Source organism: Coregonus clupeaformis, chromosome 1 (genome assembly GCF_020615455.1).
Source record: "Coregonus clupeaformis isolate EN_2021a chromosome 1, ASM2061545v1, whole genome shotgun sequence".
NCBI lineage: Eukaryota > Metazoa > Chordata > Actinopteri > Salmoniformes > Salmonidae > Coregonus > Coregonus clupeaformis.
The window spans coordinates 64,639,214-64,660,729 of NC_059192.1; the positions used below are offsets into that span (position 1 = coordinate 64,639,214).

Genomic DNA, 21,516 nt, shown 5'->3' on the forward strand with positions numbered 1-21,516 from the left:
ACGTTTCTTCAACAACATCTGGCAACCCTCAATGGGCACTCCCTTCTTTGATGTTATTACCTTGTACCCCAAGTCAGTATATCATTCTAAGATAAACCTCAGTAATCTCCCTGGACATAATGGAATCCTTGGTATTCGCTTATCTACTAAATTTAACCTGGTTCACAAAACACTATGAAATGACATCATAACACCCATTCACCCTATGAATGGCATACATACACAATCCATATCTCAATTGTCTCAAGGCTTAAAATCCTTCTTTAACCTGTCTCCTCCCCTTCATCTACACTGATTGAAGTGACATTAATAAAGGATCAAAGCTTTCACCTGGATTCACCTGGTCAGTGTCATGGAAAGAGCAGTTCCTAATGTTTTGTACACTCAGTGTATAAATGTCCTTGTGTGAAGGGCAGTCTGAGTTCTCAGTTTACTGGTACTCTTGCGCCCTCTTGTGATAGAAGTCCTGACGGAACATCACTGCTCTCTCCCAATATGAGAGACAGGGAGCATAGTCAGCCTCATAATCTCAATTAAATCTTAAAGGAAAAATATCCCACACTCCTGTCCCCTCAGGTTGGCTGTTAGATTACTCAGAGGTGATATAATACTCTGCCAATGGGGTTACTTTGATGTTTAGTAGGCAAATTATAACCTGTAAACACTTTGAGTCTTCTTTGTGGTCTCCTTTCCTTCATGGTCATTGCTAAAAAAGGATTTCTAAATTAAAGCAACGTGGTTAAACTATGGTCCGATTCTTTTACTCTCAGTTTTCATCATAAGGGATTCTCAAGCCTACAGCCTCACCCTAGATAGTATTGCAAGGTCAAACACGGTATTCTCACATTCGTTTAGAGGCGAAGCTTCACCCTACTCAAATAAATTGACAAACCTAAATCCTGATGTTTCTGGAGGGGCTAGAAGTGGTAAATTCAATTGAAAACAGGCCATCTGTCATCCCTATAATTCATGTCATTTTGAATTTCAACATCCCCGAAAATCAAACTGCACACTAAACCATTTTATCAAACTGTTGCCCATAGTGTTCTTACGTCTCATATTAGAACAAATTAAAATGATATCTTTGTATTCTTCCAGTGATAAATTGTTTAGCTTTCTGCTAATACACTTTCTGCAGAAATATTAAACACTGGCTGCAATATCTCCATAACGCCACTAAATGGTGCACACATTTAGGGGCAGTCAAAAATCTATGTTGCCTAAATGAAGTGAAAGTGAGAGGACTCTTAGGATTTATTCTGCCATTCATTTCAAGGTGTTATCTGATGTAATTCCTCATATTAACATGTTACATAGTAATAGCTTGGTAATAGTGTTGTGTTTTTTGTAATGAATGAGAACATAGTTTGCACTGAATGAGGCATGATTTCATTTCAAATTATTCAATCTTATAGAAGCAGTAATGACATGAGGAATTGTTGCTGATTTGGTGTGAAGCTGTAGTACTGAAAACACAGAGACAGATGTCATCTTAAAAGCAATTTAATAGCTTTGCACATATTTAACAGAGAGGGTAAAAGTCTACGGGTACAGTTCCATCTACCTGTGACAATAGTCCATATTAAACTACATACCTAGAGGCGCCGCTATGGCAAACAAGCTTTCTCCCATCGTGGCATTGTTGATTGTGCAATATGAAGAAATATTTCATTACAATAGTTACAGTGACAGAGAAATGCACACAATTTATCAAATAGCTAGAGAATGTAGCAAAATGATAATATGCAGTGCTATAGCCAACAAGCGAGCAACCATTTTTCCATAACATTACTTATTCCAGTATTTGCTTTAGAATCCACTTTTCCACTTAACAACAATGCTTAAAGTGTTTATTGTTTTGTACATCTAATTTGCATACTTTGTACTAAATATATTTTTAAACATACATTATAATGCAACTCAAATACACAGGAAAACAATGTTTAATAATGTTCTGAAAACTTAATCTGTGTTGTAGTTCGTCATGGATTTCCAACATTCTGACTGTTTTAGTAATTTATTGAGCCCAAGTACATATAGGATTACATCTTACAATATTATGATATTTTCATTCAAATGAATGTGTCATACTAAGTTTTAGGAAAAAAATTAGACTATATTGAAGCTTATAATGTTTGTAGGGCTTATTATTAGTAGATGAAATTAAACTGTTTTTAATAGTTTGTTATACACAAGTTATACACACAGATCAAAGCACCGCTGACTTTGCTTTTCAACCACAGAAGAATGCAAGTCATCTTTCAAAGATAGCCTCACAAAACTGAGGACAGACCCTAGAAACTACATAGAATTACAAAAATAACTGGGAGAAAACAACAAAAGCAACAAGTGAAAAGCAGAGATGAAAGCAGGAAAAGAGAGAAAAATACAAAGAAATCTTAACTGGAAACCCTATCCTGTTTTTCAGCAGCGAATTCTGGATGGTTTACAATGGCAGCTGCCCAAAGCATCATATCTACCTTAACATAATTGTTTGTCTTTTTTTTTGTTCCTTATCTTAAAAAAGAAAACACCATACTGTAGTTGACCTCTGAGCCCGGCTGTTGGATTGTTAGGCACAGAGTGTGGAGTTTTGGCTCTGAGCTTGCATGCTGGAGTCTCGCTTTAAGAGGAAGAGGAGTAGGGGAGAGGGGAGAGAAGAGAGAAGAGGAATGGCAATGAAGGGGCTGGGGATCTACTTTTTTTTGCTGAAAAGGCTGAAGCGCTTTTCTTTGTCCTTCTCGCGCTTGCCTGGGCTGGATTCGGTTGCCAGGGCGACAGAGGCGGGCAAGGTCTGGGCTCGGCTGGAGGTGGGGGTGCTATGGCTGCTGGGGGTAATCTCTGTTTTATCAGAGGACGCAGCGCTGGAGATGGCCTGCATCCACGAGTTCATCTCCTCCTGCGGCCCAGACAAGATTTATCAGGACAGACACACATTACAGATCACACCAATACATCAACACTCAGACACCCACGCTATCCTCATAGAGACAGGGAATAAAGACAGCAATGTATACACAACATTCACAGGAGGAGGATAGTCATTCATACACATTGTACAAATTAAAAGCTAAGCAAACTTACGTCATCTTTGGCTTGGAAGAGATACTCATTCCCATCTGTAGCTCTGTAAAAGGAAAATAAAAACTTGATTAATAAGTCAAGCTAACTACTGACTACTGTATGCAAGATCTCATCTTCTGATAATACAAGACACATAGGGAGCTATACAGTAAATAGTGCTCACTTCAGTTTGAACACATGCTTCTTCTTCTTGTAGTCGAGGGCGATCTCACACGCAGCATCCTTCAGGCTGATGGGGATCTCGTTGTGATAGGGGATGCCCTGGCTGGCACTCTTAATGTCTTTGTAGAAGCCCATTTCCCGGTTGTTGATCACACAATACACATTGTGCCAGGATCTGAAACCATAGGAAACACAGTTATCAGAGTCTGTTCAGCTAAATAATATGTTGGCATTATTGTAAGGGGGAAGTATTTGGCTGTATGCTCCAACTTGCGTGTGTATGTCCAGTAAGCATAATTGTACACTCCCCCATGCATTTATTTGGACAGAGAAGCTAAAACTTTTAATTTGGCTCTATACTCCAGCATTTTGGATTTGAGATCAAATGTTTATGAGGCGACAGTACAGAATGTCACCTTTTATTTAAGGGTGTTTTCATATCTGTTTTACCGTTTAGAAATGAAAGCGCTTTATGTATCTAGTCCCCTCATTTGAAGGTGTCATAAATATTTGGACAAATTCACTTATAGTGTATTACATTTTGTCAAAAGTTCTGTATTTTTACCCATATTCCTAGCACGCAATGACATCAAGCTTGTGACTCTACAAACTTGTTGGATGCATTTGCAGTTTGTTTTGGTTGTATTTCGGATTATGTCATGCCCAATATAATTTTTTTAAAATAATGTATTGCAAATGTTATTGTAAATTAGAATAGTATTTGTTTCTGAACAATTCTACATTAATATGGATGCTACCCTGATTATGGATAATCATGACTGAATCGTGAATAATGATGAGTGAGAAAGTTAGATGCACAAAGATCATGCCCCCATGGTAGGATCCACATTAATGTAGAAGTGCTCAGAAACATATTCTATTCTTATTTACAATAAGTGACTCCAAAATTACACAATACAAAACATCTGAAACACAACTAAAACAAGCTTGATGTAGTCATTGCGTGCTATGAATATGGAACCAAATACTAAACTTTTGACTAAATTAAATACACTATAAGTGAATTTGTCCAAATACTTATGACACCTTCAAATGGGGGGACTAGATACATAAAGTGCTTTCATTTCTAAACAGTAAAACAGATATGAAACTACCCTCAAATAAAAGGTGACATTCTGTACTGTCACCTCTCAAATCCAAAATGCTGGAGTATAGAGCCAAATTAAAAGCTTTAGCTTCACTGTCCAAATAAATACTTAGGGGTGTGTATGTGAATGTGTGTACCTGCTGGATGCCTTCTTGTTGTGACCCTCCCACTCATGTTTGCGGTGCAGGATGCCTTCCAACTGGTTGGCTGGGGTTGAGTCCTGGGACTTGGCCGGGAGCGTGGCAGCCTGGCTGGGCTTGCCCTTGCGTGCTGCACTGGGCGACCCGCCTGGGCTGGATTCCGCCACCCCATTTACAATGTCACTTCCCTCCCCATTGTCCTGGGGTAGACATAAACTGATATTAGAGAAAGCTGGAGCTAGGTAGACAAAACACACAGTGACGCTGGAAATCAGAGAGTTGGCTTCATGCATAGCAGGATCAGAGGCTGTGTAGAAACATTCAGTACTTTCCCTTTGATTGCTATATTCTATCACAATGGCTTTAAGACAAGTAAAGTTAAGTAGAAAGGGGTATGCTCTACGACTAGGCCTACTCTACTCTAAAATAAATATTTTCATCACAATGTCTCCTTATTTCAATTTGATGAGTAAAAGAGCCTCTGGGTAGGTATCTGTATAACTCAAAACAATGCCATTACACCAGCCTCGAATTGTTATATGTGCCTCTATTTCACAATTACAGCCCAGCTTCATCATAAGATTAATGGCACACACTGAACCCCAGAGCTGAGTCACCTCTCAGAGTGTTTGTGCTATTCTTACATCATGACTCTGAATCTCTGCGTCACCCACAGTGTCTCAGCTCTTAAGGTTCAGTGCCTGATGTGAAACTCTGATCAAGTGTTTAACTCCATCTCAAAGTCTCTTTCTGACTCCAATCTCTAACCCACTCACTCGAGCTCTCCAACATTGAGTGCCCTCTATTTGGGACTCTTGATTTTTGTGACTTCTACACTAACTTGACCCTCTGATCAAAGACTCAATCCGACTGATTCATCATGAACCTCTCTGACTCCATCCAACTCTTGAGCCTAACAGCCTCTAAAATGACTCACTTACACTAACTCACAATTTGATTCACTCTCACTTACACTAACTAACTGTTTGACTAACTCAGATTCCGATCCATCTAAGAATGGTTAGAGGGAGACTTTGCAGATGCAGTAAAAATCTATTTATATAGATTCAGAGAAAAGCTGGGACCCTACTGATTTAAAAGAGCATTGGCTTATGGGATTGATTAAAGTGGGACCGGAGTCCAGCTGAGAACATTTCAAAGACATGCACAGATCAGAGGTTAGGACATGCACACCACATTGCCACACCCACACAAAATATTGTTGAAGAGAGAGAGAGAGAAAGCCAGCGAAAGGGAGATGAAGTCCAAAATCCCAAACAATTAACACAATTGCTTGAACTCATTATTCATTTTCGGTATCATTATTATAAAGTGAAGGGGAATGCAAAATTGGCCGGTTAAAAGATTTTACCACAACACACCCACAATTTGTCACTTATTACCCATTACTGAGCTCTTCAAGGCTGGACCAATCGTGGACACTTTTACTGAGAGCTTGCCAGGCGATGGACAAATCCTGGATGCTTATACAGAGATCCTGCCATTGGCTGGACCACCAATACTGGACACGAAGGACTGCATCGCTGCCAGGTTTTGCACCGTTCGATTGGTGCAACGTGGGACTGATATCTCTCACCACCTCTTTGTTAGATGTTTAGGGTAAAAGCTAAAATAGTTTTTGCTTGGGCTAACACTCATATAGGTAATTATATTATTAATGGTCACATCTGCACCCTAATTTTCTCTCAAATATACTCTCCAAGCTTGTAATATGAATACAGTTACCTCTACATAAATACGTAAATAAGTTTGATCACCTCAAAGTTTGATTGCCTTGAAGGAGGATCACTTTGATAGCAGTAACTGTAGTTACCTTAGAAATTACCCTTATGCAGAACTACACACACTAAACTTAGAATTGCTCAAACAGTGACCTCAGTTTGGATGGGTGCCTTTTTACAAAAAAGCTAAATACTGTAGATTTATTATCAGAAGTATACTGGATAAATTATATCTACAAGACAATTAAATAAAAAAAATGGTATGAAAAATCGATAACACTTTACTTGACACCCAGTGTCATAACACATTATGACGCGTTATGACACGGTCATAACCATAACCACAGCTGACATAACTTGTCATAACCTGTCATAATATGGTCATAACACTGTGATTACCCATATATTGACACTTGTTGTGACATACAATATATTGCGTTATTTTATGGCTGATTATGACACCTACATAAGTGTCAAAACCCACATTTATTCAAATTAGTTTTTTCCCTGCCATAAGTTTCCTTTCGTTTGAAAGTTTGTTTCTTAAATCCTTTGTTGTTGTTATGAATTCTTTACAGTCATGTTTATTTCATCATATTTTAAATAACTTGTAGAACATACACTTTATGATACTGTCATGAAGCATTATGACCATCCTGTGTCACTTTACTTGGACTAAGAAAATACACTTTATGACACTGTCAAGAAGCATTATGACTATCATAATGCCAGAAAGGCCAATCACGTACATGCCCTGATATCAGTCATCAAAAAGATGGTGTCTTGTCCTGCTCCTGAAATCTGCTCCTGCATTCATCCCAGTCATCAGCAACAGGGCATTGGGGTAGGTGCATGTCTGACATCAATGTGTGCTCAATTACAATGATAATATGGTACATTTAAAAAACATTTATATCATAAGCATACTGTTGACACATAGGCTATGGTGTAATGGAATGTTTTGCCTTGTGTGGTAGGTTTTGTGGGTTTTGACACTCTTATGTAGGTGTCATAACCAGCCATAAAATAACGTAATATATGTCACAACAGGTCTAAATATATGTGATGACAGTGTTATGACCATATTATAAAAAGTCTATAAGTTATGTCAGCTGTTTTGACATTATGACATGGTTATGACCGTGTCATAACATGCTATGACGCTGGGTGTCAAGTAAAGTGTTACCGAAAAATCTATGAAAAAGTATTGTACATCAATGTGTATAAAAACAACCCCAGGATGAAAACATAGAAAATACACATGGAGAAAAAAACAAAAACAGTGGTCACTGAAAGTGAAAGGTGATTACCAACATGTTAATGACATGCAAAACAATATACCAACATAAGACATGAGGACAAAAACAGGGTTATTTTGTAGACGGCACAAGGACAACAAAAACAGGACATACATGGGGAGTGATTGACTCTAACAAGGTTTTATTGGGGAATGTGCGTTAGTGGGGTGGGGACGCTGAAATGATTCAAGGGTGGACCAACATGCAACATAACCAGGAATAAAATGAAGATCTGATGCACAGAGCTAACATGAAGGCAGATACCATAGAACTACTGAGACCCAATGACCGTAATGAATTGGAATGTGCTTACACCCCTCAACACACACACGCCATGACTGGAACAACCCTACAAACAGAATTACGACGGTGAAGCATAGTGAAATGAATCATACAGTGAAATGGTATTTGAGATGGTACTGTATAATAGTGGTATGACGTGTGGTATGGATGGGCGTGAAGGTAATGTAAATGGATGGACATCTGGAGCAGATAGCTACTTACTCCTTTTGATTTCCTATTCTCTTGAATTTTATTTAACCTTTATTTATTCAGGTAAGTCATTGAGATAAAATCTAGTTTGCAAGATACCTGGATGATTTGATCTGGGGCAATTTGAAACCTGAGAGGACTAAAGAAGACGATTTAATTGCATTACTGAGGCAACGATTAAGCCATGTATTTTGTCTGTCAGTTATTCAGGTTCCACATGGTACGTTTGTAGATAATAACGTACACAAAGAGTAATATCATCAGGGATGGAGATAGGAGGAGAGGAGGAGGAGGAGGAGGAGAGGAGTGTCGAGCTGAGAGGGGGAAGAGAGAAAAAGAAAAACAGGGATAGAAGAGAAAAGAAGGGAGAGAGGCAGAGGGGAAAGGACAAATAGGGAATAAAAGACAAAAACCTGACAGGAAATAAAGACGTTATATAAGAAATAAAGAAAATATATGACTAGAAATCTTCACGGGGGGGGGGGGGGCAAAGAGGGCGTGTTCTTCTTTGTTCCCATGGACACACACGTACATACACACCCACACTCAAACACACTCACGCTGTGCTCATTCTCATTCTAGACTACGTAGTGCTGTAGTGCTTCCGTGTCCCATTATGCCTTTCTTTGAGGCAATTGGTCAATAGATCATGTCAATCTACTATCAATACAACTATATAACTATTTTTTCCCCCCTTTGCTCAATCTCAAAATGTTGATTTTGGAAATGTTGTACTGCTTTTGAAATAGGGTTGCCTAACTCGAAAATGGGTTAATATATTCTTTCCACTTTCTCATTTGATCTCAGCCCTGCTTACATCTTATCAGTTAACACTACAGTATGTAGCTGCAGCAGTAGAGGCTGCTGAGGGGAGAACGGCTCATAATAATGGCCGGAACGGAGCAAATGGAATGGCATCAAACACCTGCAAACAATGTGTTTGATGTATTTGATACCATTACACTGATTCCGCTCCAGTCATTACCATGAGCCCGTTCTCCCCAATTCAGATGCCACCAACCTCCGGTGAGCTGCAGCTAGCATTCATCAGTTACTGCAGAGCAGGTACAGTGCTAAGCAGTCCTCAGTGGAGTGTTCGATTGGTATCAACAAAAGCACCAGTCGGTTAGAAGGAATATGAAGGTAAAAAGATTAAAGCATAAATAACTGTACGATTGTCCAAAAACAACTCATAATATAGTACATAATCTACGTTCAGTCCTGCAACATCCATTGTGATAAAATAAGACTAGGTGAATAAAACCGCCAATAAAGGAAACTGCAATCAGCAAAGCTCATTTCCATTCAAATGCATTATGCAAATAGAAAAGAAAAAGGAATATTCAAGGTAGAATTAGTATAGTGTAACGGAAATAGGATAAGGCTAAATGAGGAATAAGTGTGACTAACTAACTGTCAGAACCACTTGTGGTGGTGGTGGTGGTGGTGGTGGTGGTGGGGGGGGGTATAGTCCTCTCCCTGTGGTGTGGGGCAGGGGGTTCAAAGGGCAAGGGAGGTGTTGTGGGTCACGGTCCAGCCCACCCGCCTTTCTCGCCCCCAGTCCCAGTCCTGCGGGTTTGAAAGCTGGTGTACTTTTGGTAGGCTGGGGATCGGTAACTAACCCGTGGGGAGTCCTGGTCCGATGGCAGTCCGTTCAGAGACACTTTCTCACCCTCCCTGTAGGGGCACACAGAGACAACAGTAAGTCTCAAACATACTGTAGGATAAACACACAGAGAAAACTGTCAGCCCCAAACACCATACTTAAGTCTTTATAAACACACTGTGATAGTCATAACACCAGAATACAGCATGCCTGCTCAGTCTAAACACAGACACAGAGCAGACACACTAAATAAGTCATGACACAAACAGACCAAACACATTATTTCAGTATAGTGCTCCAGGCTGATATCTTACCTCTGCTGTGGCGATGCAGAGTCCGTCTGGGTCTCTGCAGGTGGGGGATTTCTCCTCCTCTCCTCCTCCTCTTGCTGTCTTCTCACTTCCAGTAATTCCATCTGCATCGCGAACAGACGCACATCATTAATGACCAACAAAATTAGTCTGATTGAAATGTATAAATTCAAGGAATTTCATTAAAGGTGCAGTCAAAAACATGATTTTTATGTGTTTTATTTATATTTCCACACTATGAGGTTGGAATAATACTGGGAAATTGTGAACATTATGATAATGCACTTTTTTTTTTGGACTGCCTAGTGACATCACCAGGCTGAATAAGTTCATAGACCAATAACAAAGAGAGTTTGCCCTCATCTCTGACAATAACAGCTAGTTTTCAGGTTGCACATCCCTCTCATTCGGCTCCTCCAATTAGGCCCCTCTCTCAGACCACTCCCAGACAGTCCTAGCAAAATTCTTGCTTGAGAAATTGCAGTTAGCTAAGAAGCTATTTTTGTTTCTTTTTGACCATTTTAACTGAAAACAATCACAGTAAGGTACTTAATTGTTAACAGAAATTATTTGATATTGAGATAAAAACTGCTGCATTGGATCTTTACGTCACGATTTGACTGACAGACAAATGGGATGAGAGCATTGCAGATTGATGTCTAATCTAATTAAAAATAAAATTGATTGAGTTATTGGATGAATGGTTTGACTGACAGCCCAGTGAGTTGTGAACACCCCCTGTCCTCTCACCGTAGTCAGCCGTTCCAGCGCTGAGAACCGCTCTTCCCAGGTGGCAGCTGATTTCTCAAAGGCCTCGTGTCTCTTGATGAGTTTCTCCACCTCGTCCACATTCTGACCCATCTCCCTGCTGGACAGGTACGGCTCCTGTCCCAGCAGCCACGACTCGGCCACACCCGCGTCCCTACCAAACTGGTGCACCTCCAGAACTGGGCAGAGACACAGCTAGTCACACACCAAGGCAGTAGAAAGTAACGGTGACACAGTAGTCCTCTGGAAATACCAAGGGACTGTGGGATAATGCTCTGTGAGCCCCAAGGCACTACTGTAGCTAATACTGTGCAACAGACTGAACATTATTTGATAGAATTACCCAATCTAAGCCACTCCCATCTGTCCTCCCACTTGTCAATCATGTCTTTCCTCTTGTCCGTCAACTGTAGTAACTTCTCTTTGATCTAAAAATGGAAGGAAATTGAGTTTTAACCGTGGCTACAAACACCATACAATTAATGACGCAACACAACAACAGAGGGAGACACATTTCCATCCGGAGAATGGGGGTGAAGACAGAAACAGAGAGCGGAGGAGAGGAGAGAAGGAGGTAAGAATCTGTGAGGGTGTTGTGACATTGTTGGCCCCTGACCTCCTCTAATGCGTAGTGTTTCCGTGCCAACAGGGACTTGCCCAGCTCGATGCAGTTGGTGAAGCTGTCGTTACGGGCGTCGATCTCAGCCTTGATGCCCTGGTGGTTGTTCATCAGGAGCTCCACAGACGACACGTCCCTGAAGACACAATAACCCAGTTAGATATGTGTTACACACGCACACTGAACACACTAAGGTCCTAATGTCCATTGGTTAGGTTACCAGGGGTTTAAATGACCCATGAAATGCTATTTACGTTGCTACTTACGATGCTAGCGTACGTTTTCTAAAACCACATGTACATACAGTCCAGACAGGATGACCTGACACCCAGTGCATTTCAGTGGACTACATCCTCCCACATAATGATGTTCCAGGGTGAGTACCTGGGACCATGCTGTTATCAAACTAAACACTAGTCTACTCTAGTCAGGATAGGGTGTCATTCACTCAGACAGTGGAAACAGAGCAATGCAATTACTGACACAAACCAAGTCTCTCTCTCTCAATTACCCTCTCCTACCCGCTTTTTTCATCCTTCACCCCATTAGCCATACATCTTTCTTCCCCTTTTCTTTTCTCCAGTATCTTTTTTCCTCTTCCCCTGACATCATCATTAGACCCCTATATCTGTGTCTGTCTGTCTGTCTTGCTCTTATCTTTTCTATTTCTGTCTCCTCCTATCTCTCTCCCCCTCTATCTTCCTCTATCTTCCTCTCTCCCTCTTCATCCGTCTCCATGGTAAGCTGCTGGCTGAGATTCAGCTGAGAGGCACAGATAATGAAGGCCTTGTCGACCCTGGTGATTATCACAATTACAGCTGAAACCAGAGCCAGATAAGGGCTTGGTGTGCTGCTGTCTCCCTGAAAGGAGAAGACATTCTGGGACATTCATTGAGTTTTGATACATTGAGTATTCACCATTTTCTGCAGCTGCATCTTCAGTGGCTATTAAAAGGACCATCCGTGGGTGGCAACACATTCAGCTGAGCCTTCTGTTGAAAACCTGAGCTACACTACAGTGCCACAGCTCCAGCATTAACACAGAGGGTTGTTTAGAGTGAGCTAGTGAGGATAACTTTGTAAATCACAACAATCAGAACATTGAGGATTAGATACATAAATCTGGACCTGAAAAAGTGTGATTACAGTGTAAGCTGCCGACCAAAAGCTGCTTACAGAAAACTACAGAGATTACTCGCGCCTTCTTTTCTGGCTTTTGTTGGGAAGTCGGTAGGAGAAAAAACATGTCCGCAATAATGCTAAACTATTAAAAGAACCAGCCTGACGCAAAAACGTTTCCCGTCAGGTTCACGGTACCTGGGCTTCTCCTGAGCCTCAATTAGGCGGATGACGTCCTCCATCCAGAGCATGAGGTCTCGGACCATGCTGAAGAAACGGAACTTGTCGCCGGTGTCAAGCAGTCTGACCCTGCGGCCTTCACAGGCCTCCAGCAGGGTCCTCCAGGCCTCCAACACCTCACCCTCTCTCTTTTGGATGTCATCAGCCTTGTCTCCGGCATAGGCAGACTGCAGGCGCACAGCATCCTCCTGCAACGTCCTCACCTGTGGAGGAAAAGGGAGAAATATGGGTAGGCCAGTGGAGGCTCCTCAGGGGAGGAAGGGGAGGACCATCCTCCTCAGTGAATTTCATAAAATTTAAAATTGTAAAACATTAAAAAAGTTATCATTTTTAGATAAAACTATACCAAATATAATCACATCCCCAAATAACTGATTAAAACACACTATTTTGCAAAGAAGGTCTACAGTAGCCTCAACAGCACTCTGTAGGGTAGCACCATGGTATAGCCGGAGGACAGCTAGCTTCCGTCCTCCTCTGGGTACATTGACTTCAATACAAAACCTAGGAGGCTCATGGTTCTCACCCCCTTTTTTTATTTTTTTTATTTCACCTTTATTTAACCAGGTAAGCCAGTTGAGAACAAGTTCTCATTTACAACTGCGACCTGGCCAAGATAAAGCAAAGCAGTGCGATAAACACAACAACACAGAGTTGTTACACAGTAATTATGACAACTTCCGGAGGAAGTCCTCCAGCCTATCAGAGCTCTTGAAGCATGAACTGACATGTTGTCCACCCAATCAAAGGACCAGAGAATTAATCTAGTAGTGAAATAATAAGCTACAGCTAGCTAGCACTGCAGGGTATAAAATGTGGTGAGTAGTTGACTCAAAGAGAGAGAGAAAGAGAATAGTTGAACAGTTTTGAACCAAAATGAAGGAGAAGCAAGAGAGTTTCACTTACTTAGCTAGCAAATGCAGCTAGCTAGTTTAGCCTACTGAAACACCCTACTCAAACAGAGGGATGCTATGTTAGCTAGCTGGCTATGACTTTCCAACACAACACTGGAACTCTTCCAAGTCAAGGTAAGCTTTTGGTATTACTAATGTATTGCCACCGGGGCCCGCTGGTGTAACTGCTTACTGACTGTACACTAACGTTACTGCATGATTGTAGCGGGTTTATTAACGTGTTAGTTCTATTAGCCATGCTGACTATGACATTTCTTTGGTGACAACGATGTAGGCTGTTTGTAGAGGTTTGGCTTGGAAAGGTTGTTTTGCCTGGTCACATACAGCTGATTTGTTGTGCATTGAAGTCGACAAGCGAAGGGAAGAGAAGGAATACAACGTGACTTATGAGAGTGAACTCTGTTTACGCGTGATCAGGGGTATATTCATTCCGCCGATTCTGTTGAAAAACGTTTCTTAAACGGAACAAAACGGGGATAAACATACCTGAATTTGTCCAATAGAAACTCTTGTTTGCAACTGTTGGACTAATAATTACACCCTATATCAGCTAGATGCAGGCAAGAGTGTGCATCGCGGTATTGAATGTCACTGTCTGTCACCTCAAATTTGCCTCTCGATCTGTGTGCACCTACGTTGTAAACTTTCATTCATAGGCTAGGTTGTAGCAACCTCATGATGGGTATAGGGAAAATTAGAGTATCATGTAGTAGCCTAAACCTATAGCTGTTACATTGAACTGGGTGAATGGAATATGAATGAGAGTCATCCAATATGCTGTAATAGAAATAAGGCCATGCTCATGAAATAAGGCCCTCATCTTAAACGGCACTGACTGCCACTGGGGTAGGCAGACACTAAATGTTGAGAAGTCTTGTCTATGATCTACATTTCAAATAATCTGTGAGAGATTCACCTTATAGGTGCATATTTTCTTAAGGCTGTAGTCTAACCTCTGTTTTAGGTGTTTTGGCTTTCTGGCTGCTGGCTCTGTCTCTCTGGTGTCATTGTCATACCTGTGTCCCCAGGGCCTGGATGTCGTGTTCGAAGGTGGTGTGCATCCTCTGCAGGGTCTCCACTGTGTTCTGGTCTCGGCCCAGCTCCTCAGGCAGCTTCTTGTGTTTGTCCAGGATGCGGTTGAGGATCTCCTTGGCGTCGTGGTAGAACTTGTGCAGCTCGAAGGACGCCGCCAGGATCTGCGTACGTGTGTCGATCAGCTCCAGCAGGTCGGCCCACGCCTCATTCAGCCCGTCTTTCCACTCTGCGATGGTAGCCGCATCAGCGTGGCCCGAGTTGATGAGCTCGTCCGCCAGCTGGTTGACAGTGTCCACACGCTCTTGACCGATGTTGCCCGTGTCACGAGCAAACTCACGGAAACGCTCCTGCAGCATCTGTAGAGGGAGATTATCACAGCAAAGTCAGAATGGACATATTCCGCAAGATACTCTGGCAACAGGGGAACATGGGTGGCATGGCTGCACATACCGTGACATGTTCGTAGTCCTGTCCCAGCTCATGTGACCCAGCCACCACCTCCCTTTCAGCGATCCACTGCTCCAGGTCATCCACCTCCCTGTTGAGCTGAAAAAGACGGAACCTCTCGTCCAGCTTCCCCCTCCTCTCCTCCGACAGGTCCTTGAGCCCTGCATATAGCTTATCCACCTGGGACTGACGCATGCCGATCCGCTCACTACACAGCAGGAGGAGGAAGGAGGAGGTAGGGAGGGGGTTAGGATATAGGATCTACATGAGCCACATTATCCTATCCTCACTCTCTTCTGTGATGCTAAACTGTCAAGTCTTAAAACTCTGGGTGGTTAAATCCTACTTCAACTCAGCAGGTGTGGAGCTTAACCTTACAGTGATCTAATGTTAGTTGTCTGGTACTGACTGACCACTCTGGGCTAGAGTTTAAACCCTTAAAGGGATAGTTAGGGATTTTGGCAATGAAGCCCTTTATCTACTTCCCTAGAGTCAGATTAACTAGTGGGTACCATTTCTATGTCTCAGTGTGCAGTTTGAAGGAAGTTGCTAACTAACATTAGTGCAATTGCTAACTAGCGTTAGTGCAATGACTGGAAGTCAATGGGAACAACTCCTGTAAACTTCCAGTCATTACGCTAATGCAAGTTAGCATCGGCCCACAAAACTACCTCTAACTTCCTTCATACTGGACGGGGAGACATTAAAAATGGCATCCATGAGTTCATTGCCAAAATCCCGAACTATCCCTTTAAAGTTCTTTAGTCTGGAATGGGTGGATATGATCATGGTTTCAACTTCCAATTTTCACTGTAGGGAATTGTTAACCCTGAGGATGAGCCCCTGAGACCCCTCACCTTTCTGGGTGTCCGGCGGCCGTCAGGCCCCTGCTGGTCTTGGAGAGCTGGTGGACAGTCTCAGCGTAGTCCTCCACAGCCTGCTCCAGGATCTGGTGCTTCTTCAGCATGGCCACGGAGCTCTGCTCATCCTACACAGAGAGAGAGAGAGAGTCAAGGAAGACGCAGACAGTGAGTGCACAGACACAGATAGTGAGTGTGAACAGGTACATACAATCAGTGTAGAGGACCCAGTATCGACTAGAAATAGACTAGTCTCACAGAGATCCAGTCCTGTAGAAGGAGAATGTTAAGGTGTCAAGGACACATGAAACCATGGCCTGGAAGACTTATCTCTGCCTACTCACCTTTCACATCCAATATCCCACAATACCACATAGCCCTCGGTGAATCCTAAACCATCCCCTCGCCCCTACCAACTAGCTCAGAGGTCCCTCCGTTGCCACATGTAGCTAACAAAACTCTGAGGGTGACTTCCAGAGAGTGGCGAGTCTTAATTAGCTCCTATACACTCGATATTTTTCACTCCATCAGTTTTGGGACACTTGTGCATATGGCGGAGGCGCAAGTGAATGCGCAAATGGAGGGCAGAGCGTCAAGGAGAAGGGGAAGATTTGGGATGCAGCACTTTTGCCCAAGTCACTGCCCTTGTCTTTCACCCTCCACTGACTTCCTCATTCTCCCCGTGACAAGGACCCACTTCTGCCTGGTAGACCAACAACTTACTGGGCAACAGTCACAGTCCTAACTCTACCAGTGCAGCAATACCCCTGGTACAGTATCAACCAGCCCTTCTCCTATCCAGCAGCTTTGCCCTGTAACAAAAAAGAAGCTTGTCCTTTAACCAAACCCCATTTCCTATTAAACTTTGCCCCTACTAATGATCCATCCCAACAAAATACTGGAGTGCAACCTACCAGTCCTAACCAAAACCCACTTTGTATCTCTACCGGCTTGCCGTAGCCTTCAGCTACTCATCCTATCAGGTCCAATCACCATCCTACTTCACATTCAAACCCCATTCTGATTGCTTATGAATAACAATTTTAGCTTTCTAACCCACTGCACCCCTCACCTTGGCTTTCTCCTCTGACATCATGTAGAGCTCCTGCTCGCTCATCCAGGCCTCGGCCTCGGCAGCATCAAAGTAGTACTGCTGGGCCTTGTGGGCCTCCTCCAGGCGTCCATGGCGTTTGCCCGTCTCCTCCAGGATCTGGGCCCACAGGTGCCGCAGGTCGGCCAGCCGCTGGCGGATCCCCTCGCCGCTGGGGCTGTTGTCGTCATCCTTCAGCACCTGCTGACTCCGCTCAAAGATGTCATCACAGCGCGGCTGGTGGCCCTGGATCTCCTTCTGCAGGGTCTGGTGGGGGACAGGTCAAAAGGCAGCAGGTCAGCTGGTTTAAAAGTACAGCGGTTATCTGGTACAGAAATAGATCCATCACTGGATTCTAATGGTAGTGCTGTAAATGCTAAGAGCTATATTCTACGGATGTAAATATTGTTCAAGGTTCAAACGGATGGAGTTTGTTTCTTACCTGGTTTTTCTTGATGAGTAACTGGACTGTTTGCAGGTTGTTTCCGTGGTCTGTAGATGTTGCCAGTGGCATTCTCTCTTCAACCCAGAGCTAAGAGGAAAACACAGAAATAGGTAGGAATAATTTCGGAAGATTGATACATTGATATAGCAAAAGCAATGACAGCATCTAAACTTAACCACAACTAACCACTTGAAATAAGCATGATTTGGGCAAAGCGTTTTATGTTCTGACTGACTGAAGTAAGCATTTTAAAATGCAGTTGATGGCATACGCAGATGAGACACTTCAGTTCCATTCAGAGACCCAACCCAGTAATTTCAAAACACGTGGCCTGCTCCTGCTTGTCTGTATGAAAGGAGTCAATACAGTCATTACAATAACAAAGAGACCCTCACAGCTATGAAAGCATGCAGCTGCTGCTACTCTCAGTGGGTGCCTTCCCTCAAAAGAGGAGAAAAAAGACTTGAAGAGATGAAAATTGTGATTTTATCTCTTAAATCACTTCAGACACAAGGAAACTGCTCTGCTGTTCAGCTTCTGCTGCCATAGGGCAGGGATTTCAAACAAGCACACAAAACATACTGTAGCCTATATACATTTGCATGAAAATACAATTAAGACTTGCACAAGTAGGCATACATAATCTCTCTCATTCGTTCTCTGAAACACACATGTGCACACCCACACTGACAGACAGACAGACACACAAACAGACAAACACACACACAGAGACACACACACACACACAGCCAGACACAGACACACACACGACTAGGCTAGATTAAAGGTTTAATGTACTTACGATCTCGTCCTCCACGTCTCTGTTGAACTGGTGGATCTCGCGGGAGGCCATGAGGTTTCCCTTCCTCTTCTTCAGTGGGTCCAGCAGCTGCTGGAACTTCTTCTCCACGATGCGGCGCTGGCCGTCCACCTCGTCTGTGTCCTTCCCCTCCAGGCTGAGGACCTGGGCCTGGCTTTGCAGCTCCTCCACCTCCTTCTGACGCACCTCCACCTGGCTCTCCAGCATCTAAGGACGCCACACCAGGAGGAGTGGAGAGGAGTGAGACAGTCATAGCATGCTCTCTCTAGCTCCCTCTCTGGTCAACCCTGTAGCATGCGTTCCAGAGCTCTCCGTCTCGTTTGTGCTCTACGAGTTTCCGGTCTCTCTCTCGCTTGCTCTCCCTCTTCCAGATCGAACAAACAGTGGAATATGGCTTACTCACGACGCATCGCAGAGTGCCTGGACACAGCCCTTAGCCGTGGTATATTGGCCGTATACCACAAACCCCTGAGGTGCCTTATTGCTATTATAAACTGGTTACCAACGTAATTAGAGCAGTAAAAATACATGTTTTGTCATACCCGTGGTATACGGTCTGATACAATCAGCATTCAGGGCTCGAACCACCCAGTTTATAATTGCTAACATACAATCAGCATTCTCTACTGTATTTCTACCAAGTGCTCTCTGTTCTGCTCCATTTCTCTCTCTGTTTTACTCCCTCTGTCTCTCTCACACACTATACACATACACAGTGGGAGCTCATCTCACAGACACCGAGCTGGCTCCTCCACACATCATGGCGAGGGAGAGTTAACATAATGTGGTGGGTGGGGGGAGTGTGTGTATGTGAGAAGCATGAAGAGGCTGTTACATAACGTGGTTCGTCTGCTCACTACAGCGCCACTCGCTAGCAGTGGTGTAAAGTACTTGAGTAAAAATACTTGAAAGTACTACTTAAGTCGTTTTTGGGGTTATCTGTACTTTACTTCTTATATTTTTGACAACTTTTGCTTCACTACATTCCTAAAGAAAATTATGTACTTTTTACTCCCTGACACCCAAAAGTACTCATTACATTTTGAATGCTTAGCAGGACAATAAAATGGTCTAATTCACACAATTATCAAAAGAACATCCCTGGTCATCCCTACAGCCTCTTATCTGGTGGACTCACTAAACACATGCTTTGTTTGTAAATAATGTCTGAGTGTTGGAGCATGCCCCTGGCTATCCATAAATAAATAAAAAACAAGAAAATGATGCCGTCTGGTTTGCTTAATATAAGGACTTTGAAATGATTTATACTTTTACTTTTGATACTTAAGTATATTTAAAACCAAATACTTTGTATTTTACTCAAGTATTAGTTTACTGTGTGACTTTCACTTTTACTTGAGTCATTTTCTATTAAAGGTATCTTTACTTTTACTCAAGTATGACAAATGGGTACTTTTTCCACCACTGCTCGCTAGTATGAATAAACTATCTGCATAATAAACTATGAGCCAACACGGCATACGTGTGCGGTGTACCTTATGCTGCAATTTTCATAATTAAAGTAAAAGTGAAAACCTAATATCAGGCTTAACATTTCATTAATAGTTTGGCTATACAAGTGAATTTATCCTCAGGTCAATTACTGACATTGCACTTCACCTAATATCAAACCATGATCTAAAATGATACAGAAATTGACCATTTACACACCAATCAAAGGGAGAGGAAAAGAGCGCAGTCCAATATAGTGACATAACTGTGGGAGACATACAATATGTCAAGCTCCAGTAGCACAGTACCTGTTGTTTTTTGAGCAGGATGTTGACGCTGGTCAGATCTTTGCCGTAGTCGTCTGATTGGATCTGTCCATCCACTCCCACCAGCCACTTGTCCAGGTCGGCACAGCTCTGGGTGAACAGCTCGGCCTTGTTGGCGTCAAACAGACACTTGGCCTTGGTCTGGGTGGTGGACTCGAGGTCATCCCACATCTTATGGAGTGCTGCCAGCTTTTCCTTCACCATGGCCTCGGTCTCCGGCTTCTCAGCTATCAGCTGCATCCCATCCTGGGATTGGGTGGGAGAAAAACATGTTAGGACATTATGGAGATAAATAGATATACACTATAGGAATATAGGAAGACACTGGAAAATTGGTGATTCTTTCAATCTGACCTGAGCAATGTGACTCTGCCCACAATCACTCATAGAAACAAGCATCAATACTGAACTTTCAAACTACTAGTTCTGATCTGCAGAACTATTGCGCTGATTCTGCTGAAAGCTTGTTTTGAAATTAATTCCACTGAATGTGAGTATAATAATACCCCACGTGGTTGTTATGACTTAATCGCTCTGCATTTAGGACTAAAATATCCACAGGAGAGGGCTGTGCTCATCAGACTGGAGTGTTTTGGGGGCCATAAGCATCAACAACAGTCTATTAACTAAAACAACTTTACACAGGGGAAAAACACACCCACACACAGACGCACACAGAGTTTAAGGGACACGCACACTCACAAAACATAAACAGGGAGAAGACATATGCAACGAAATTGTCAAAAAGATCAGACACCCATCATTTAGTCATTGACCTTCTCGATCTTGTCCAGCCACTCCTTGTTGGACTGCAGCTCGGCCATGAAGGCCTGGTGTTTGAGCCATTTGCTGTGGAGGTTCCTGGCTTCGTCATACGACATGTCCTGAGCCGTGAGCATCTTCTCATTGATCCACAGGGACAGCTGCACACACCAGAGAGCCAATCAGTGAGACAGACGGACACACACAGACTCATCCACACAACCACATCTTGGCACCATCCATAATTACTGATTAATTCCACCTACAGTACTGTACTCTATAGAGGTAGTAGGAGGAATCAGTAGGTGTTCGGGTTTGGTTGTGTGTGAATGAAGTGCTGGGGTAGCCCTAGCTGGCAGATATGGGTGTGTTGCAGTGGGGGTCTGGGGGGAGTGTTGTATGGGTTTGGTAGGGGGCAGGTGGCAGGTGGCAGCTCACCTCTTGGCAGTCCTGAAGGAACTTCTGTAGGTCTCTGTTATCCTTCAGCTTACAGAGGAGCTCACTGGCCGCCAAGCGGTTATTCTTATGTCTACACAAACAGAAGGACAGTGGTTAACGTGATGGATTTAGCACTGAGAGAGGTAACGGCTCAGAAACATATTTTCTTAACAAGTATATTGGTAATTCTAACACCTAGATGATGTTAAGCAAACCTGACAAGTGCTATACATACAAT

The 21,516-nt window shown here is 42.8% G+C and overlaps 1 protein-coding gene across 1 annotated transcript in view; it reads right to left on the bottom strand.

Annotated features, from left to right (window-relative positions):
• Positions 1 to 1,487: 1,487 nt before the first annotated feature.
• LOC121571818 (spectrin beta chain, non-erythrocytic 1) overlaps positions 1,488 to 21,516 on the bottom strand; it is a 56,325-nt gene continuing 36,296 nt past the window's right edge. Inside the window, exons 14-32 of the mRNA XM_045222295.1 lie at positions 21,279 to 21,369; positions 20,855 to 21,001; positions 20,061 to 20,324; positions 18,283 to 18,507; positions 17,478 to 17,567; positions 17,018 to 17,302; positions 15,943 to 16,073; positions 15,089 to 15,293; positions 14,620 to 14,994; positions 12,648 to 12,892; positions 11,328 to 11,466; positions 11,055 to 11,139; positions 10,694 to 10,890; positions 9,947 to 10,047; positions 9,649 to 9,703; positions 4,492 to 4,694; positions 3,248 to 3,421; positions 3,085 to 3,127; positions 1,488 to 2,899 (exon numbers count right to left, since the gene is read on the bottom strand). Of these exons, the coding sequence (XP_045078230.1) occupies positions 2,696 to 2,899; positions 3,085 to 3,127; positions 3,248 to 3,421; positions 4,492 to 4,694; positions 9,649 to 9,703; positions 9,947 to 10,047; positions 10,694 to 10,890; positions 11,055 to 11,139; positions 11,328 to 11,466; positions 12,648 to 12,892; positions 14,620 to 14,994; positions 15,089 to 15,293; positions 15,943 to 16,073; positions 17,018 to 17,302; positions 17,478 to 17,567; positions 18,283 to 18,507; positions 20,061 to 20,324; positions 20,855 to 21,001; positions 21,279 to 21,369 (3,259 nt within the window). The 3' untranslated portion in view covers positions 1,488 to 2,695. The remainder of the gene's footprint in view (positions 2,900 to 3,084; positions 3,128 to 3,247; positions 3,422 to 4,491; positions 4,695 to 9,648; positions 9,704 to 9,946; positions 10,048 to 10,693; positions 10,891 to 11,054; positions 11,140 to 11,327; positions 11,467 to 12,647; positions 12,893 to 14,619; positions 14,995 to 15,088; positions 15,294 to 15,942; positions 16,074 to 17,017; positions 17,303 to 17,477; positions 17,568 to 18,282; positions 18,508 to 20,060; positions 20,325 to 20,854; positions 21,002 to 21,278; positions 21,370 to 21,516) is intronic.